Source organism: Fragaria vesca, linkage group LG7, assembly GCF_000184155.1.
Source record: "Fragaria vesca subsp. vesca linkage group LG7, FraVesHawaii_1.0, whole genome shotgun sequence".
In the NCBI taxonomy this organism is placed as follows: Eukaryota; Viridiplantae; Streptophyta; class Magnoliopsida; order Rosales; family Rosaceae; genus Fragaria; species Fragaria vesca.
In genome coordinates this window covers 17,957,486-17,974,955 of record NC_020497.1, presented here as the reverse complement: position 1 = coordinate 17,974,955, position 17,470 = coordinate 17,957,486, and the positions used below count along the sequence as shown (strand labels likewise).

Genomic DNA, 17,470 nt, shown 5'->3' with positions numbered 1-17,470 from the left:
ATCAAGGTGACTCGCAAGATGACACAGCCGAATTACATTAAGAATTTATACCAAGATCGGTAATGTCATTCACCATAAGTCCACTCAATTCTTAATCACACTAATTAATAAAAACATTGAGAATCAATTCTTAATTTTTAACATAATCATGCTTTAGATAAGTACTAGAGTACTTGATGACTTATCACTTCCCAAATCATCATATAGAAACAAATGGCACTTGGTAAAGATAATGTTAATTAAAATAGTTAACAAGCTTAATACATTATATCTAATAGACTCAAGAAAATACCCAAAGACCAGAAATTGAGAAAAAAAGAAACTAAAAGTAGTCACAAATAGACAAGTCCTACACCAGATCAACACCGTCAACCCAAAGTCAACACCCCACTTTGCACACAACAATCCCATGCTGAACTGCACAAGATTATTCCCACCTGACCACCTATTAGTTTGACACGTATTGCATGAACTCCAAATCAGACTCCAACCCGGCCATCGTTTCCGGCGACAAAACCACCTCCAGATCAACGGTCCCTGCTCCGTCCCTCCCTGGAAACGCCGAGATCTTACCGTCGAATTTATTCGCCCTTCCGCTCCTAACCGCCAACGGCCTGCCCCACCCGAAATCATTATCGTACATGGGAAACCTCGGCGAGCTACCCATCGTCATTGATGCACCGTCGAAGTTCCCTAGCGGAAACACCCGCGGGTTCTTCTCCCAATCCTCTACGCACTCTCTCACCCTATCGCTACCGTGCGCCTTCACGTTCTCATTCAGCTGCTCCGCGCACCACCTCAGGTCCCGTGACGCCACGTCACCGGCTGACGCGTACGTCGGGATGCTTTGGATTGCGTTCCCGAAGTAGTACGCGTCCAGCTTCGGCTCCAGCCTGTGACGGCAGTTCACCGCCATTCTGAAAGTCGTCGTTTTCGCCTCAGGCAGTTTCCTAGCACGCGTCACTGCCTTCCATAGAAGCGCGCAGAGGGACTGAAACGACGAGATCTCGGCTGTCGTTTTGTCTTCAGTGATTTGCGGCTTGCAGTTGTTAAACCAATTTTCGAAGATTGCGGTCACTCTTGCGCCGTTGTTGTTGGTGTTGTAAGGGTTGTTGCTTTGTTTCCCGAGAATCTCGACGAGGGCGGCGACGTCGTCGTTTTGGGTCCATTTCTTGTTGTTAGTTCTGGCTTTCAGTTTCAGAATGGCTTCTCTGCTGAAGCTGAAGATTCTCTCGGCCAATGGCTCGTTGACGTTGAATGTGACCTTCGGGCCGCCTTCCGGCAGCTGAAGCACGGCCTGGGAAATCAGAATTGATTCTCGGGTGAAGTCCGGCTTTCTGGAGAAGCTCTTGCCACCACGGCAGACCTCGGCGAAGGTGTTGAAGAAGTTCCATAATGATGTACCATCAATGACGGCGTGGTTGACGGCGCAACCAATAAACACTCCATCTTTGAGCTCGGTAACCTGGACGGCCAGAATTGGGTTATGGTGGCCGGTGTAGCTCACAGTCCTGTCCAATGCGAAAAACTCCTTCACCGATTCCGGGACGTGAGTCGGAGACAGAATGTCACGCACGGAGACTTCAGTTGCAGTTGCGTGAATAAAATTAACACCGGCGTCGTTGCAGGTGATGTGTATGTAGCCATCTTTGTCAGTAATCAACCTTCCGGCCAAGGGCGGGAAGCGAGTGAGGGTCTGAGAAAGGCCGGTCTTAAGCAGCGAGATTAAAGATTGAATCGGGAAAGAAGGCTTAGTGAAGAGGCCGCCTTTCTGGATGTAGTGGCAGGACAACATGGGGAGGTCTGAAACCGAAAGCTTGAGGTCTGCAAGAGTTGAGGTCTGGTCAGGAAACACCATGGATTCCGAGACCACAGAGATAGAGATCGGCGAAGAAAAAGGCATTTTGAAATCTATGGTAGTTCCAAAACCGATCGCCGAATTCTGGAACGGGGGAGTAGTGAAGAGTGGAGTTGATGGTTTGGGAGTGAGGAGTGATGGGAGGTTGAGGAGGTATTTATAGGAAGGGAGGATGGAGTTGGGTTCATGAACGTGCTGGCATAAGCTTAATTTCGCTTAATTTAGTGATAATGATTATAGGCCTTAATCGGCATGACATGTTGTCTAAACACATCATTAATGTAAAAACTCATGTCATTTCATTCTTAATATATAAAAATACAATCTTATCATTCTTAAATCCAATGTTCTAGATTATTTTGTCTTTATTTATAATAAAATATTTTGAAGCCATTTTATTCATTATGTTCATCATGATTAAATTTAAATACCTAATATAATATATTTTTGAAAGTATTCTTGTTCAAAAAAATGAATTCTTATTTTTTTTTAAAAAATGAATTCGATCAATTGAATATTTATATATATATATATTTATAGATATATAGTTTTTCGAAGGAAAAAAGTTATACATATATATATATTGTACTTCTAACCGTAAAAGTAAAAAAGAATGATGAATTAAAAAGTTAAAAATTGAATTTTGATTCACAAAGATGGAAAGAAAATCGATTTCAAAAAAATAAGATGGAAAGAAAATTTATTAATATCGTAATTGTGACCCCTAAAATCTGATAAATTATTATAATGTTAGACTCCATTAAGAAATAAATTTAATATAATTCATGTAAGATAACTAAATCAACTCGATAAAAACGGTAACTAAATCATCTAGATGAAAGAAAAATTTGGTATAATTATTGTCTAATTTGGATTTGAGAATGATAAGATTGTATATTGACATAAGAATGACATGACATGATTTTTTTTAATTGATGATGTATTTAGGTGACATGACATGCCACGCCACGTAAAATTAAGACCATAAATATTAGGCTTCTAACACTATTGATCTTTTAGTAATTTTGGTTGTCATGGATATTTTTGTTATTTTTAATTGCTATAATTTGCTTTGAGATTCCATGCATGGCTCTGGTGATGCATTGACTCGTTTCATTCTTTTTTTGCAGTGTTAACTAATCAAGCTAAGGTTGATGATGATGACCGGGACAACCACGTGTTAATTTACCACTGTTTCAGCTTCTTCATGAAATAGCGGCCATTTTTATTGACCTCAATTTCTGTTTGGAGGTTTTCACTGAAGGCCAAAACCTGAGCTCATCTTCCTGCAGAGATGGTTGGGTTCGATGATGATGATGATCACGAAGACGAGTCAGGTCGTTGTTTATGAACTACATTACAAGCGCTTGTGATTTCCCAGCATCGTGGCAACTTCATTAGCAAGAAGGGTGGCAACTGTAGCTTACAGCATTATGTTGACTGTTGACCTCAAAATCTCAGGCATATATAACAATAATTAGCTAATTAAGACATAACCAGCTGGTGATTAATATATAATCAGATCAGTACTAGCTAGATATGTGATATCATAAACCAATTTATGTGGAATGCAGTGAGATTTTGTATGATCCCAAACAGATATCCAGAGTGGATTTTGCTGATTAATTACTATAATTAAGAATCTGTATGAGATATTTAGCTGCTTTAAGAATCTGTGAGATTTTTTCTACTAAAATCCCAGCTAGGGCTTCAGCAATATCCATTGGAGTCCGCCTAGAATTACACAATTGCTATACATATAGGAGATACTCATGCCTCCTGAACCATCCAACAACACTCTTTCCTAATAAGATTGTTCACATTCTGCAGTCAAACATTGATCACCAAACTCGAAGATTTGTGTTTATTTGGAAATTGGGCAAATCAACTTCCGATTTCATGCGTATATATAACGGATCGTTTTTTTGTGTATTCTGGCTTGAACATAAAGTAACAATTTCTTTCTCTAAACGAAATCTTAGTTAAAACTTTTTTTAATTGTCAGGTTATTTGTGGTCGAGTTAGTACTAGTTGACGCGTGTTTGTCTTCTATGACTTTAAAAATCAAAACTTTATCATCCAAACTGTTCATCATAGAAGAAGCTAGGTAGAACAACACATTAATAACTAGCATCAAACAATAAAAAATAAAAATTAGTAACTAAACATTTTGTACCCAATATTAAGTAAATCTCAAATAATTTCTTCACTGCAAGTTGTCAACTAGTATGATCATTGAGTTAATATAAGAGTTAAAAAAAATTTCTTTATCTTCTATGCTAGCTAAGAACTCCTCCTACATGGCAATATTAAAACTAATACTACCACCATGTTGCTTAAATCCTACTCACTTGCCAGTTAGCCAGTGTACTAGTGTGAGTTAAACTGTGTATTAATCAATCTCATGCAAAATTAAGTATTAATCGAGCGCCGACTATTAACATTCTGGGTGTTTGCTGTCATTCTCCCAATCCCTATAAAAGTCGGCTCCAAAGAATCTCAACTGTTTGATTAGCCTTAAACCTTGTTTCAACTACTGTCTTCTCAGCATAATCAGATTTATTAATCAGGGTTTTGCTAGCTTGCGAATCCTGCATTTGAGCTAGCATGCATATGTTGTATTATTGAGATTGTTCATGTTTGAGATTACCTAATGAAAATGGTCGGTTTATGAAAGATTCTTCAGACTCTCAAACCGTCATTTCTGATTTGTCGGCGTGTGGCAGGTTTATTTGTTATTAAAACACTATATAAACACATACATTAGATTAAAAATTAAGCACATTCAGCTTAAGAAGTAGCTGAAAGTGTATGTGGCTTTTTTAATTGTTTGACTTGTAAGTTCCATTTGCTCTGAAAAATAATACTATTTTTGCAGTACCAAAACAAAGTTTATAGTATAAATGCCAGTTCCAAACCAGCCGTGGTGTCCAAATACTAGGGTTCTGCCTCCCCTTTGCATATTTGGCATTAGGGTTTTATGGCTTCAGAGTGAACCTGGGTGTGTGCCACGTGTGTGCCAGTTCGAAACCAGCCCCCACGCGCCACTCGGCAAGGTACGTTCCCTGATTCTGCATTTGGTTCTGCCCCGGAACCACCATCATCGGGTGTTGCAGTCCTTTGAATCTGAAACATTATTGATGCTCTATGAGGCTGAGATGCAAAGGATTTATACCGAGAACACAAGAGGTGCAAAGGATTAATGACAATGTATAGAGGTGGTGTGATTCAATTCATTACTTAACTCTTTCGGTAAAGATTTGAAAGTCGTAATTTACGTAAAGACTAATCGTTTGTTAACGCTCGTGTAAAGAAAAAGATTCCATTGTCATGATATAATGTCCGACCAATGCTATATCTTTTATATTATGAAATTTCATTTTCTTTGCTTCATTTTTGTGTCTGTGTTCTTTCACTTGCAGCTAACAATATATATTATAAATTGTTAACCATGCATCGATCAGCTAGCAATATATAGCTTCCACTTAGAATAAAATAAAAAGGGAAATTTTTAAGAGCCTAAGTTTTCCCCTAAAACGAGAAATCTTGAGAGCTTATAATGGATACACCGCTACAAATTAACAATATTTCCACCTGATCTATAGTTTTAGGCGACCTCTATAAAGACTATAATCAACAGCACTGATCATGTTTGAGTAAAATAATGTATGATTATGCACATGCATGTAATGTTAATTAAATTGCAGTCTAATAGCATAAACACAAATTATCATTACTAGTGTACTATCATATTCATACTCACACCCACTAATTTAATTACCTTTTTTTTTTGCTTTTTCTAAAAATATTAAGAACTACTTAACAGAAAACGTTTTGTACGTGCATTTGCAATATATGAATGTGTCAATGTAGACATACTGCGCGCAAGTGTTAGATTGTAATTGATCGATGATGACAAAGAGTCCATCAGTCTCTAAATTTTCTTGGCGGTTCCAATCATATTCATATAGATTATGCATGCTTTTCGCTTTTTGGGTTCAAACCTACAATACAAAGAACCTCACGATCAGCTAGCCAATTGATTAAGGTCAAGAAAGTATTGCAATTCACTTGTATATAGAGCAAAAAAAGGAAGCTATATATAGCTTAGCTTGATAAAGTAATGGCCATGAAAGGAAGAAATCTCCACTCGATCTGCTAGATTGTCAATTCAAAAATGAAGCAATTGCTTAGCTTGATATATGTATTGAACACATGTACTTTGTTCTCCTCTAATGTACAAATATTTGTTGCTATCAACCGGAGAACTTATTAGAGGGTCGTAATTCAGTTCATTTTTATCCTCACTTTGTCTTCGTTTTGGCGAAGCTCGTAAGATTTGGATTTTGATATACGCATTGGTAAGTATCGTGAACATCTCGTATATGCCTTCAAAAATTTGCGTGAGACTAGCTCGGCTTCTTGAGCTCAAACTAAAAATAGAAAAAACCTAATGTGTAGACACATTGATGAAGTAAAACATGATGGAACTTCATTGCCATGATCTATATCGTTCTCCTCGGATCCGTAAGTGTCTTTGTATGATTCTTAATTTGACCAATGTAAAATGGAGGAGCCAATTCAACTATTGCCGTAGGCCGATATAGACGTCATTCCACCGACCTATCTATATACATTTCATATCTTCATGAATACTGCTACTGTTACGGCTACGGCTATACCAAGAAATGGAGTCACCTAGCTACATTCATACATTCATGAACTGCAATGAAGGTACATCTCGATCGATGGTGAAAAATCTAATAATGGCAAATGCAGGGAGTTGTTACATATACAGACGACGCAGTTTTTAGGGTTTATACTTATTTGCATGAGCATCATCACACAGAGGTCAAATTGTTAGGCAATATTAGGTTTATAGTATACGTACGTAGTTAGGTTTAATCGATCGTCATGTAGTGGCTAAGTTAGCGAGCAGCGTTCATGTACCTGCTGCCTGCAGCTGGGTTTGGAAACAAGCTTGATATTTAAATATGGGTGAGTAGTCGCGCATAAATATTCTCTTTGACGTTTGATTCTTTGAATTAGGGCTAGGGCTTCTAGTTAATTTGTATAGGCCGGCCGAGAGATTAAAAGACGGACGGCCATTCTGAAAGGTTCACCCTACCAAACTGCATGTATCGTTTTGAAGATAGAACACTAATAATAATGTTGTTGTTTCTTATAGGAGCTAGAACATTTTCATGTTGGGATACATAAAGTATAGAATAGGGTCCAACTTATTTACTTTTGATAATAAATAAAAAGGTTTAGTTCATGAGCCCGCACCGTATACATAGTAGTGCATCGAATATAAATCGGAAACAACAAATGAATAAATTTAATAGTTTGAAACAAGAACAAAATGGAGCAAATGCCACACAAAAGAGTGTGGTCTTTAGAGGTGTTGCAATCCACATTTGTGTGACAATTTTCCCCTTATCTCCACTAATATCCACACTTGCCATACATAACGAAGAATACAACACCTTTAAAGGCCACACTAACATTTGCTCTATATTGTTGTTGTATATACTATTGTTTGAGGTAGATTATTGAACACTTTGTTTTAACCTTTTTCTCAATTCAAATCTTCATACTTGTTTTCACATATTGCCATCTAAGCCTCTTAATCGAAGCAAGGCGAAGATAATCGATATATCATACGTTGAGAGATTAGTAATACCCGTTAGTGTTCATATAAGAGTACTCGATCTACCAACCACATTGATGCCTGGTGATTAGTGAGTGATAGAAAGAGTGGACGTCGGAGCAGTTTAAGGGGTATGTGATTGTTTCAAAGACTCTAAAAAGGTAGCTAGCTAGCTTAGGTAGTTTGGATTACGATTGGATAAGTTGAATAATTGAGACCAATACTTGAGATTCCAAAGCATAAATAGTTCCACGCTTTGCAGATCATGTTCCATGACTAAGACACAAAAACTTAGAGGTCCATTCTTCCTTCCAACATGAGGATTATGGAAATTTGTTGGATGAAAAGGTGCTCGGGACATGGTCGTTTTCTGTCACCCCCATCATACAACTACTACGTCCAACTGCATAATGCAGACAATTACGCCCCTCAGCAATACTTTGACGTCTATGCATGTATTTTCTTATTCCTTAATTATTTTAATACATAGATAAGAAAATAATTGAACGTTTACCATCTAAATTAAAATACAATATCTGTTGACATGTCTCTTAAGTCTCTAACCAGCACCAACTACAGAAAATAACTGTTTCTACGACTTAATCTGGGCTAACTTGAGCTTAAAAAGAGAGACCCTCTAATTAACCTAAGTATGAGCATGATTTACATCCATCCCTGCTGCATGAAATTGATTATTTTAGACCATGATTGATTCAATATTTGGAGTAATTTCATTACCCAAATACTCGAAATATTCATATGACCAGAAAGCTACTTTTCAAATGCAATTTTTTCTAGAATTCAGTGGTTTGCATTTGAACTTTAAAATCTCTATCTAGGTCGACTCTTGATAAATCTAAGCTTGCTGCCACATATTATTATATTTTATAAATCTTCCCCATTATCAACAAATTAACCCCTGTCTTGGCTGTTTAGAAACCAGCTGCATAAAAAAGACTTCCAATATATATTTTTGTTTCTTTGTAGTTACATCATATTCCTTCAACTATGTTAACACTAGGAAAGTCAGAAACTGAGGGCAAACCTGATCAGTGCATGCATATACATCGATCACCAGCTAGCTGCTAGTACATACGTAATAGTTTTGCATTCTGAATCAAACCTGAACCTGGACTTGGAGCTAGCTGTTGAAGATATATATGTTAAAAGCTTTAGGAAAGGCTACTCTCTATACATGCATATATATATTTGCAACCACTTGCATCATAGAAAACATTTTCGATGGCCGGTTTGCAACTTGGTTGCAGAAGTAGTACTGAGAAAACAAATTTATCCATCAATCACTAAGTAGTAGTCATTAATCTAGCTAAGGGAATCTTCGAAGCAGACAAGGAACTATGTACAAACATTACGTTTTAAAATCTATGTAGCTAACAGGTTCACGCATTCAGCCAATTTTGGAGTTGGATCTCAAATATATAGGTCATTGCTAGCTAGCTGCTTTCAGTATTAACGGGCAGCCAGTCCTGGCCTTATCCCAGACACTACAGTTACTTCGTTTTCTGGTTTTTCTTTGAGCAACTACGTACAAGTGGAAGGGAAGAAGAGTGGGTGTTTTCGGCGCTATATATTTCGATCATGTTCTTGCTCATGGGCGTGAAAGAACTACAGCTGCTAGCTCAGCTATTAGGGACCATGAATATTGTCGATCATAATTAAGCTTGTTTGTATCAATTTGTACTAACCAGGGGATAAGATAATTTGTATGCATGATTAGGGTTTGACAGGGACAACGCCTAATTAAGACTCAGCATCACTATAATCTTCCAAACGCATGCATGCTCTGAATTATCAAGAACTTGTGTCTGTTGTGGTCCAGATTCACATGCAGGTTCGATCTTATTAGTTTGATTTGCATTATCGTTGTGAGTTCTGAATCAGTAATAATTTTAACAGAAAGACAGATAAAGATCAAGCAGATAAGAGTTTTCTACAGTATCCAAAGCTAAATCCAATTCATGTACGTAAGACTACTATTCGGAACCATTTCGATTTTACAAAGTAATAATGGCGTTAACCAGATTAAGGAATATATTGAATACATACATATAATCTGCAAATCATATACAGAAGCTAGGTGAAAAGAGAGATCAAGTATATTAAGGAGAATGCAATGCATGATTCCAACACATTTTGTTGGTGGGGAGGAGTAGAAGATGCATGAATATGGTAATTGACTATTGTTCTCGGACTTCTCTCAGGATCAATCAATTGCAGGAAAGAATGTGATCTTAACCATTAGCTAATTCAACGTAGCGGGATATATAGCATAGGATATGATATGAATCATATCCCCCTAGCTTGTACGTACACTTCACTGGAACTCATTCGGTCATGATCACTAGAAACCTCCACTGAGAATCAATGAAATCTGCAGATAGTGACCTAGCTTGTTGATTTGTTTGGTGCGTGCTCGCTTGCTGGTCATTTCAAATAGCTAATCACTTCAACTATGTCGGGATTCTCATCTCATCAAGAGTAATTTTATCAGCATATTTACTAGCTATAGCCTTTTCTTAATTTTCTGATTTTCCACTACTCTAGTTTCTTCGGTCCATCTCCTTCTACATTATCAATAGCACTCATTCTGAATTTTCTCTTTTCCAACTCAAACGTGTAGAAGAAAAGTGGGGCAAATCAAAGAAATGAATAACCCTAAATATTCGATCTTTACAATATTGTTAATAATTCGACAGAAATGGCATTTATACATATAAGACGATGATGGTAAACATTCGATTGGCAATTTTGCAACTGAGAATAATATATCATGCAGCTGAGATTGAAAGATAGAAAGTTGGGGAAAATGTAGCTAGCATATATGCATTACCTCATTAGTTATTTACACTTGTATTCTTACATAGTTATTTCTGTTTGTTTTTTGACAGATAAATTGCTATCTTATTTGAGATTTTGAGTACGTACTGAGTTTGTTTCTTGTGGCCAGCTCGATCTGCATTATCACTGGGTTCTATTTTGTCCCTTTGGCTTCTAAAGCTATATATCTTAATCTAATATTGTCACAATCAATCTAAGTCAAGAGAAGAAACTAGCAGTTAAAAATAGTGTGCAATATTTACATACATTGAAAGGGGGCTCGAATTTGTGCTTCTAGTTCTACGTACGTACCCAGGAGGCAAGAGTGGACAATGAAACTTTTAAATATTTCCCATAATTCAGTTAATCTATTGGGACTTTGTCCCATCTAATGGTGTCTACTCAAGCATCAACCCAAACAAGATAGGGTTCTTCACATCAAAGGTGATTGAAATCCAATTCCAACTCCAATTGATTTGGGCATTCTTTCTAAAATAAATCAATGTCTTTTGGGGTACATTGAACGCCAAGATTGTGCTTCCAAAATATCTACCAGGAAATTATAACTATGGTTTTGGTCCTGGAACAAAAAATACAAAAGAAAACTGGGGACCCTCTTCCTATATGTGCTCCACTTCTCTGGAATAGATTATCTCGCAGATTGCAATGGTCAAAATGAGTTGATTGAGGGCGCTTATGTTTCACTCATTTCAATATTTTATCAAATTTATTTATTTTCAAAAAGTATGCAAGTTTATGAATCTAGCTCGTATTTGTGTTTGTGATGTTTTAGATTGATCATTTCTCTTTGTGGGTTTGCCTTTTGGAAGAGATATTATGCGATGTGGATTACCTAGTTTTTAACCAGTTGAATTAGATGTATCTTCCGAGTGGTGATCAAAGAAATGAAAACTACCTCACACAGGATAAAAAGACAGAAGAAAGATCAGACAAAGGTGAAAAAGACTTCAAAATTTGGTGAAATATTTACCATATCTATCTCGTGTCTTGGCCCATTTTGTATGAGAGATTTTTTGGATGAGAAATTTAAGAGAGAGGAATCCCCTAGCTTGGACGGAATTCTGGGAGTAAATTCTTTTCATAAGTTGTTTCCGAAACTCAAATACCAGTTATTTTGCATGTTGAAAAAACCACTCTAGCTTGGCACTGCTTGATTTGCCCCTGTAGGAGTAAGGATTGGAAGACTAACAATCCTAGATTCATTAACCAGTTCAAGTTTCGTATCTCTAGAACTTGTCGATCTTACAATACCGATCCAAGTTTTATAGGAAGAAAACGTAGTGGATGTTTGTTTCCTAGTACTGACTAGGAATGTGTTAAATAAGGAGTCCAAGTTGGTTAATCCTTTGTTTGGTGTCAATAGGTACTAATATAAATGGGTTTAAGTTGGACCTGTCTTAGCGTGGGTACTCCATTTTGACGCCCCTTGCTAACAGAATCTCTCTCAAGATAAGATTGATTTCAACTCTTCTGATCTTCCTCCTCCACTTCCTCCTTCCTCCTCGTCAATTTCTTTATCTCTCAAGGCTCTTGGTTTTCTGCGTTTTGGGTAATGAGGCAGACTACAAGGACGATAAATCTGGGTTTCTGCATTTGGAAAACTCTGGGTTTGGAGATTAATTAGCAGAAAATCTGGGTTTGAAAAAATTTGGGTTTAATGAGTTTTTGCATTTGAAGAAAATCTGGGTTTGAAGAAAATCCCGATTGCAGGCACTTCCCAATTTCCATTACCTATAATTTGGGTTTAATATGAGTTTCTGCATTTGAAGAAAATCCGGGTTTGAAGAAAATCTGGGTATGAAGAAAATCCCGATTGCAGGGACTTCCCAATTTCCATACCTATAGAAATGTAAACATCTTTCTGGTTATTAAAGACGAAATGGTATGACATGCATCAACTTGTTTGCTTTAGCTTTCGTTTTGCTGTATAATTTATTTGTTTTAGTTGCTAATCGGCTGAGAAAATTTAAGAAATATTGTTTCATGGTGGAAATCAAATTTTGTGTTTTCAGACACCGTTGATAATAGTTAATATCAACTACTGCAGGGGGATGAATTTCAAAAGCTAGCTGATTCTACAATACATGACCTGGTGTTTGTCTAACATCTTGTAGAATTACAACGATTGTTTCCTGGTTGATAAATAGGAAGCATGAAGAGATTGATACAAGAAATTATCATGAAGTTGAAAGTTAGTCCAGTGCACCACCAAGGCTCAATATTAGTACAACTTAAGGCAGTCTACATAAGTCCAGTATTAAAATTTAAGGAGGTGAAATGCAGTCCTGGGTGCCCAACGTGCACTATTAGTATAAAGCTATACACTACAGTAGTTTATATATACTTTCTCAAGGCCTCAGTGTCTCGCACACTCGAATGCGGGCATAATATGGGACTTCCTGTAAAGCTAACTCTCACACCCACCAACACAAAAGGATAAAACCAAATGATCTGCTGACTTACACTAGGATGAAAGGAAGAAGTATGCATCAAGAAATAGAACTTACAAACTCAATTATAACACAATGTATTTAAGCTGAAGAGTATGCATGCTTGATGAGTGCTGTCAATATATAGAACGGTCACTTCTCGTTGTCCACCAGAGAGGACTCAGAATGCATCTAAAAGCCAATGACATCCTAAATCCCATTCTGCAATGAGTTGCATGAAACCCTGTCCTGATTCTAATATCACCTTAGCAAATCAACAAGTTTCAAGAGATACGTGACAGTGGTTCCTAAATTACTAGAATACATGTCGTCAACCATGTCTCAAGTCTTCATCAGTTGTAATGAGAAAATGACCTAAAGCTAGTTCCAGTTCCCAACATAAACTTACTTCTCACTTCACCTCATTTCAGATTTCTCCTTGTTAGTATGCAGACACACCAGGCATGCCTATAGAAAATTTGATGGCTCTCCATCACCTATTAAAAAAATGCGACATCTACAACTAGTTTCAGTCCAAGTTGTCAACACTATCCACACAACCCCCTCTTCCTTATATGCCGCTTTCAATCAAATATATACATGCTTTCATCTACAACTACAACTGTGACATCTACAACTAGTTTCAGTCCAAGTTGTCCAGCACTGCCACACCCCACCCACCCAACCCCCTCTTCCTTATATGCCGCTTTCAATCAAATATATACGCTTTCATCTACCAAGATTTACGAACTACCTATCTTTAACGACCCAAATAAAGCACTATCTGAACTAACTAAACCTGCACCCTACTAAGTATTCTGGCTTCAATAATCATTAATTCCTAGTCTGCATTCTTCTATAAACACATTTCAAAACACCAACAAGGTGATAAGAAAGTACACAAACCATTTTTCCCCTTTCACATAATATTGACTTAAAAATCCATCCTCAATCCTGTCTTGCTTCAGTCAGCAACCAACCACTGAAAAGCACCAAACTTTGCCACAAATCCAACCTATATATACTTATACATGCTATGCTCCAAACTACAATATGCATTTTGACATGCAAGCAGAAATATAAATAAAAAATTGTTTGCTTTCTATTTAAGGATATTACCAGGATCAAATTCAACTTTTCCATAACAATCCAGTACTGTGTATCTGCAATGCCCATAATGTTTAGACAGATAAACATAGAAGCCTTAGAAAGTGCACCATACAAATGCCAAATGGCAGAGAAAAGATAGCTTCCAAAGTCCAAACAATTGAAAAACATTGAAAGTACACCAGCTTAATATCAAAATCAAATCAGAACTAGAATCAAACTCTTATTCCTACATTTTAACATACACTCTTTTGTGAATCCATCAGCTGAACAAATCAATCAAAGCCTGTAGCAAAGACAGGCAATCAAAGCCTGTAGCAAAAACAGGAAGACCTATTTACCAGTGGCTCAAGTACTACCAGAATACATATAACTTTTTCTTTTTTGGGATCACTACAGATAGTCAACTTTCCTATCCGATATAATAACTTGTTTGTGATAACCAATGACTCCAGAATTTTAAACCATCACCCACCTCTTCTTCTCCTTCTATATACTAAGAGACAAAACCCTCTCTGCATTTGGAATCATTTTGATTTTTACAATATTAACCACAAATGATTTGATCCCCGTAGTCCATGGCAGAAGGGGTAGATGTTCTTAAATGCCTACATGTCAATTAAATCGAAAGTTGAGATCTGATAGCAGGATACATGATCATCTCTTTCTAGCATCACACCAAGTTATGTCAAAGGTTAACACTAGGCCCTATCATACATTCAGTGTAATACTCCACTCAACTGGATTCTTTCATCTTATGTTAACAATCCCAATAACAGTCTCGTTGCTACAAAACAATGCAGACAAGAAGGATTTGACATAGATCCTAGAGACATGCATTTATTCAATTCGATAAACAAATTATATCAAGTAACAAGATAACTAATAGTAAACACCAAGCATTTATTGTTTAAATAGAACATTTCCTCCATAAACACTTAGTCTCACTTCAAACACTCAAAGCAACACACACTACATATCAAATTCCACAAATATATATACACACAGAAACACCGTGAAACCATGACTTATCATTGAGCTTTAGTAGTACTTAAAGCGTACCTAAACTCCATCCAATTATCAATAATCACCCCGATAGTTGCTGTAATCGTCACGAATCTGCTCCCGCTCCAACTCATTCTCCACCCTGTCAGCAATCTTATCTTCTTCATACCTGATTCCTTCCTCCAATGCCAGTCCACCTAGAGCTCCGGCCACTGCGCCCACAGCCAATCCGGTCCCCATCCCCATCTTCCCACTCTTCGCCTTCTGATCATACTGCGAGTACTCCAGAGGCGCCGAAGGCCCACCGGACGGCCCACCATGCCAGAACGGCCTCGGTGGCATCGGCGGCGGCGCGCTGGAGTAGTACCCTGGATAGTAGCTTGAATACGGATCTGAGTATGAGCTGTAGTGGTACGGCGGCGGCGGTGGCGGCGAAGGTGATTGAGTCGGAGCTGAAGCTGTGACAGATGAGCTGTACGGCGACGGCGAGTAAGCGCGGTAGTCGCGAGCGGAAGGCTGTAGAGGCATAGGAGCACTGGAGTAGAAGTAGCTCGGAGGAGGAGGGGTATTATGGTAATCTGGCGGGGGAGGCCGTTCACGGAACGCGAGCTTCACGCGGATCTTACCGTGGGGACGGCCCGAGGGGCGGACGAGCTCGAAGGTGCGGATTCGGGTCGGGTCGTCCGGGTCGGGTAGGTCACGGAGCGGGAGGCGGAGGGAGCCGACTAAGGGTTTGGGAGTGTCGGAGGGTTTGGAGTGGAAGATTTCGAGGGTGAGGAGGGAGTCGTGGAGGGAGAGGGAGAGGGGGAGAGTGAAGCGCTCGTTCCAGACGGGTCGGGTCGAGCCGGAGTCGTCGGATTTGGTGGCGAGGCGGCGGTCCGGGTCGACCCAGAAGACGGCGTAGGGCTTGAGGTCGCCGTTTTTCCAGTTGACGTTCTTGAGGTGCTTGGCGGAGACGATCGTGAGGTCGAGATCGAGAGGCTTTGGCGGCGGAGGGCGGGAGGAGGCCATGGCGGTTTGTGGTGGCTAACGTGCGCGGGGAAAGCGTGTGGAAAGGTGCGTAGGATAAAAGGGAAGGGAAGAAAGTGAGTGTGGTGAGGGGAAGAGGTATATATTGCGAGGCCCAAGAGAAGGAAACGTGTTGCGGTGGAGTGGTCGAATGTCAGATGACGAAAGTGTCCCTGGATTCAACTGTTGCAATATGATAAAAAAAAAAATTATCAAATAAACAACTAATATGTTACGACGAGTCTACCGTAAATCGAACTCACGACCTCTTCTTATATCTCTCACTTATAAGGAGAGACTTATACCAAGACACACGTTATGGTTATGTGTAAATACACGTCCAAGTATGGACCGCTACACCAAGAAATATGTTCGCTCTGAGATGTTCTGACTCAGAGAGTCAATTCCTTTTTCTTTTGTTCTTCCAGTCTTTCATCCCATAAGGAATTGAACTTCTACTGTTGTAACGTCCATGATTCCTCCTAATATCCATGATCATTTATTCATCTTCGTTCTCCTCTCCATGGTTGATATATAACTAGGTTTATGTGAATCTAGAGGAAAATAACATGGCGTATGTAGATGGAGGTTATATAGGATAGAAACTCTAAATTTTCTAGGACAATTAACCTTTAATGGCATGGTACAAGATATCCTGGACCGGTGTACCGAGAATATCCGCATTTATGTGTTGGGACGATTTTTATCATCATTTTCAGCATTGGGTCAAATTTCATGCATGATAAATCACCGATTACTTAGTTCATTATACAGTTTAAGTGTAATTAAATATTTTTCTTTCGTACGTATTGATGTTGTTATGCATCTTATCTTTGTCATCTTTTTATTTCAATAAAAGTTCTCCTAATTTCTCTAAAAAAAATAAAATTTGAAAAACTGGCCAGCCAGCTCATGAGTGATGACATTCATAATTAGATTCTTAGATTTCAAATGCAGGAAAAGAAGCTTTGTCGTATTCACAATTGAGAGAATGGGAATAAAAAAAGGTTGATGTTATTAACACATTTTTTTTGTGTTATTAACACACTCTGTCAATTTTATTATCTACATATTTAAATTTTATTTACAATTTCATCACTTGAATATGTTTCATGATTCGCTCTTATCATAAATGAGGTGTGTGAATAACATAAAATGTTGTGTTAATAATATCAACCTAAAAAAACAGAGAAATAAATATATTAACGTCGATGAATGTGCTAGGTATCGAATACAAGAACAAACAATTCACATCACTGCTTCTTCCTCTTTTCTAATTTACGAGTGTTAAGCTTCATTGACAGCAATATATCCCCAGCAATCTTGTTCCCAGCCCCATCACTCTTCACAAGTTCATACCGCCCTCTTACTTCGTCATCGAGCCTCTTCGGAAACGGAATCCTTGCCCGGAGCACCTCCCTTATGCCGTAGGAGGTTCCAGGGTCACTGCGATTCTCTATGCTGTTATACGTTAAGACCTCCACGTTAAAAAAAAACCCTCGTTCACAGGGTTGACCTTGAAGTTAATGGTGTACTTTTCGTTCCATTTAG

General features: G+C 38.2%; 1 protein-coding gene across 1 annotated transcript; it reads right to left on the bottom strand.

The window, feature by feature from the left end:
- Window positions 1–151: 151 nt before the first annotated feature.
- On the bottom strand, window positions 152–15,971 carry LOC101293941. The gene is made up of 3 exons (XM_004308873.1): window positions 14,998–15,971; window positions 13,919–13,962; window positions 152–2,053 (listed from the first exon to the last, which is right to left on the bottom strand). Exons 1-3 carry the CDS (start codon window positions 15,920–15,922, stop codon window positions 449–451), a joined length of 2,574 nt encoding a protein of 857 aa, XP_004308921.1. The 5' UTR covers window positions 15,923–15,971; the 3' UTR covers window positions 152–448.
- Between the last annotated feature and the right edge of the window lie 1,499 nt (window positions 15,972–17,470).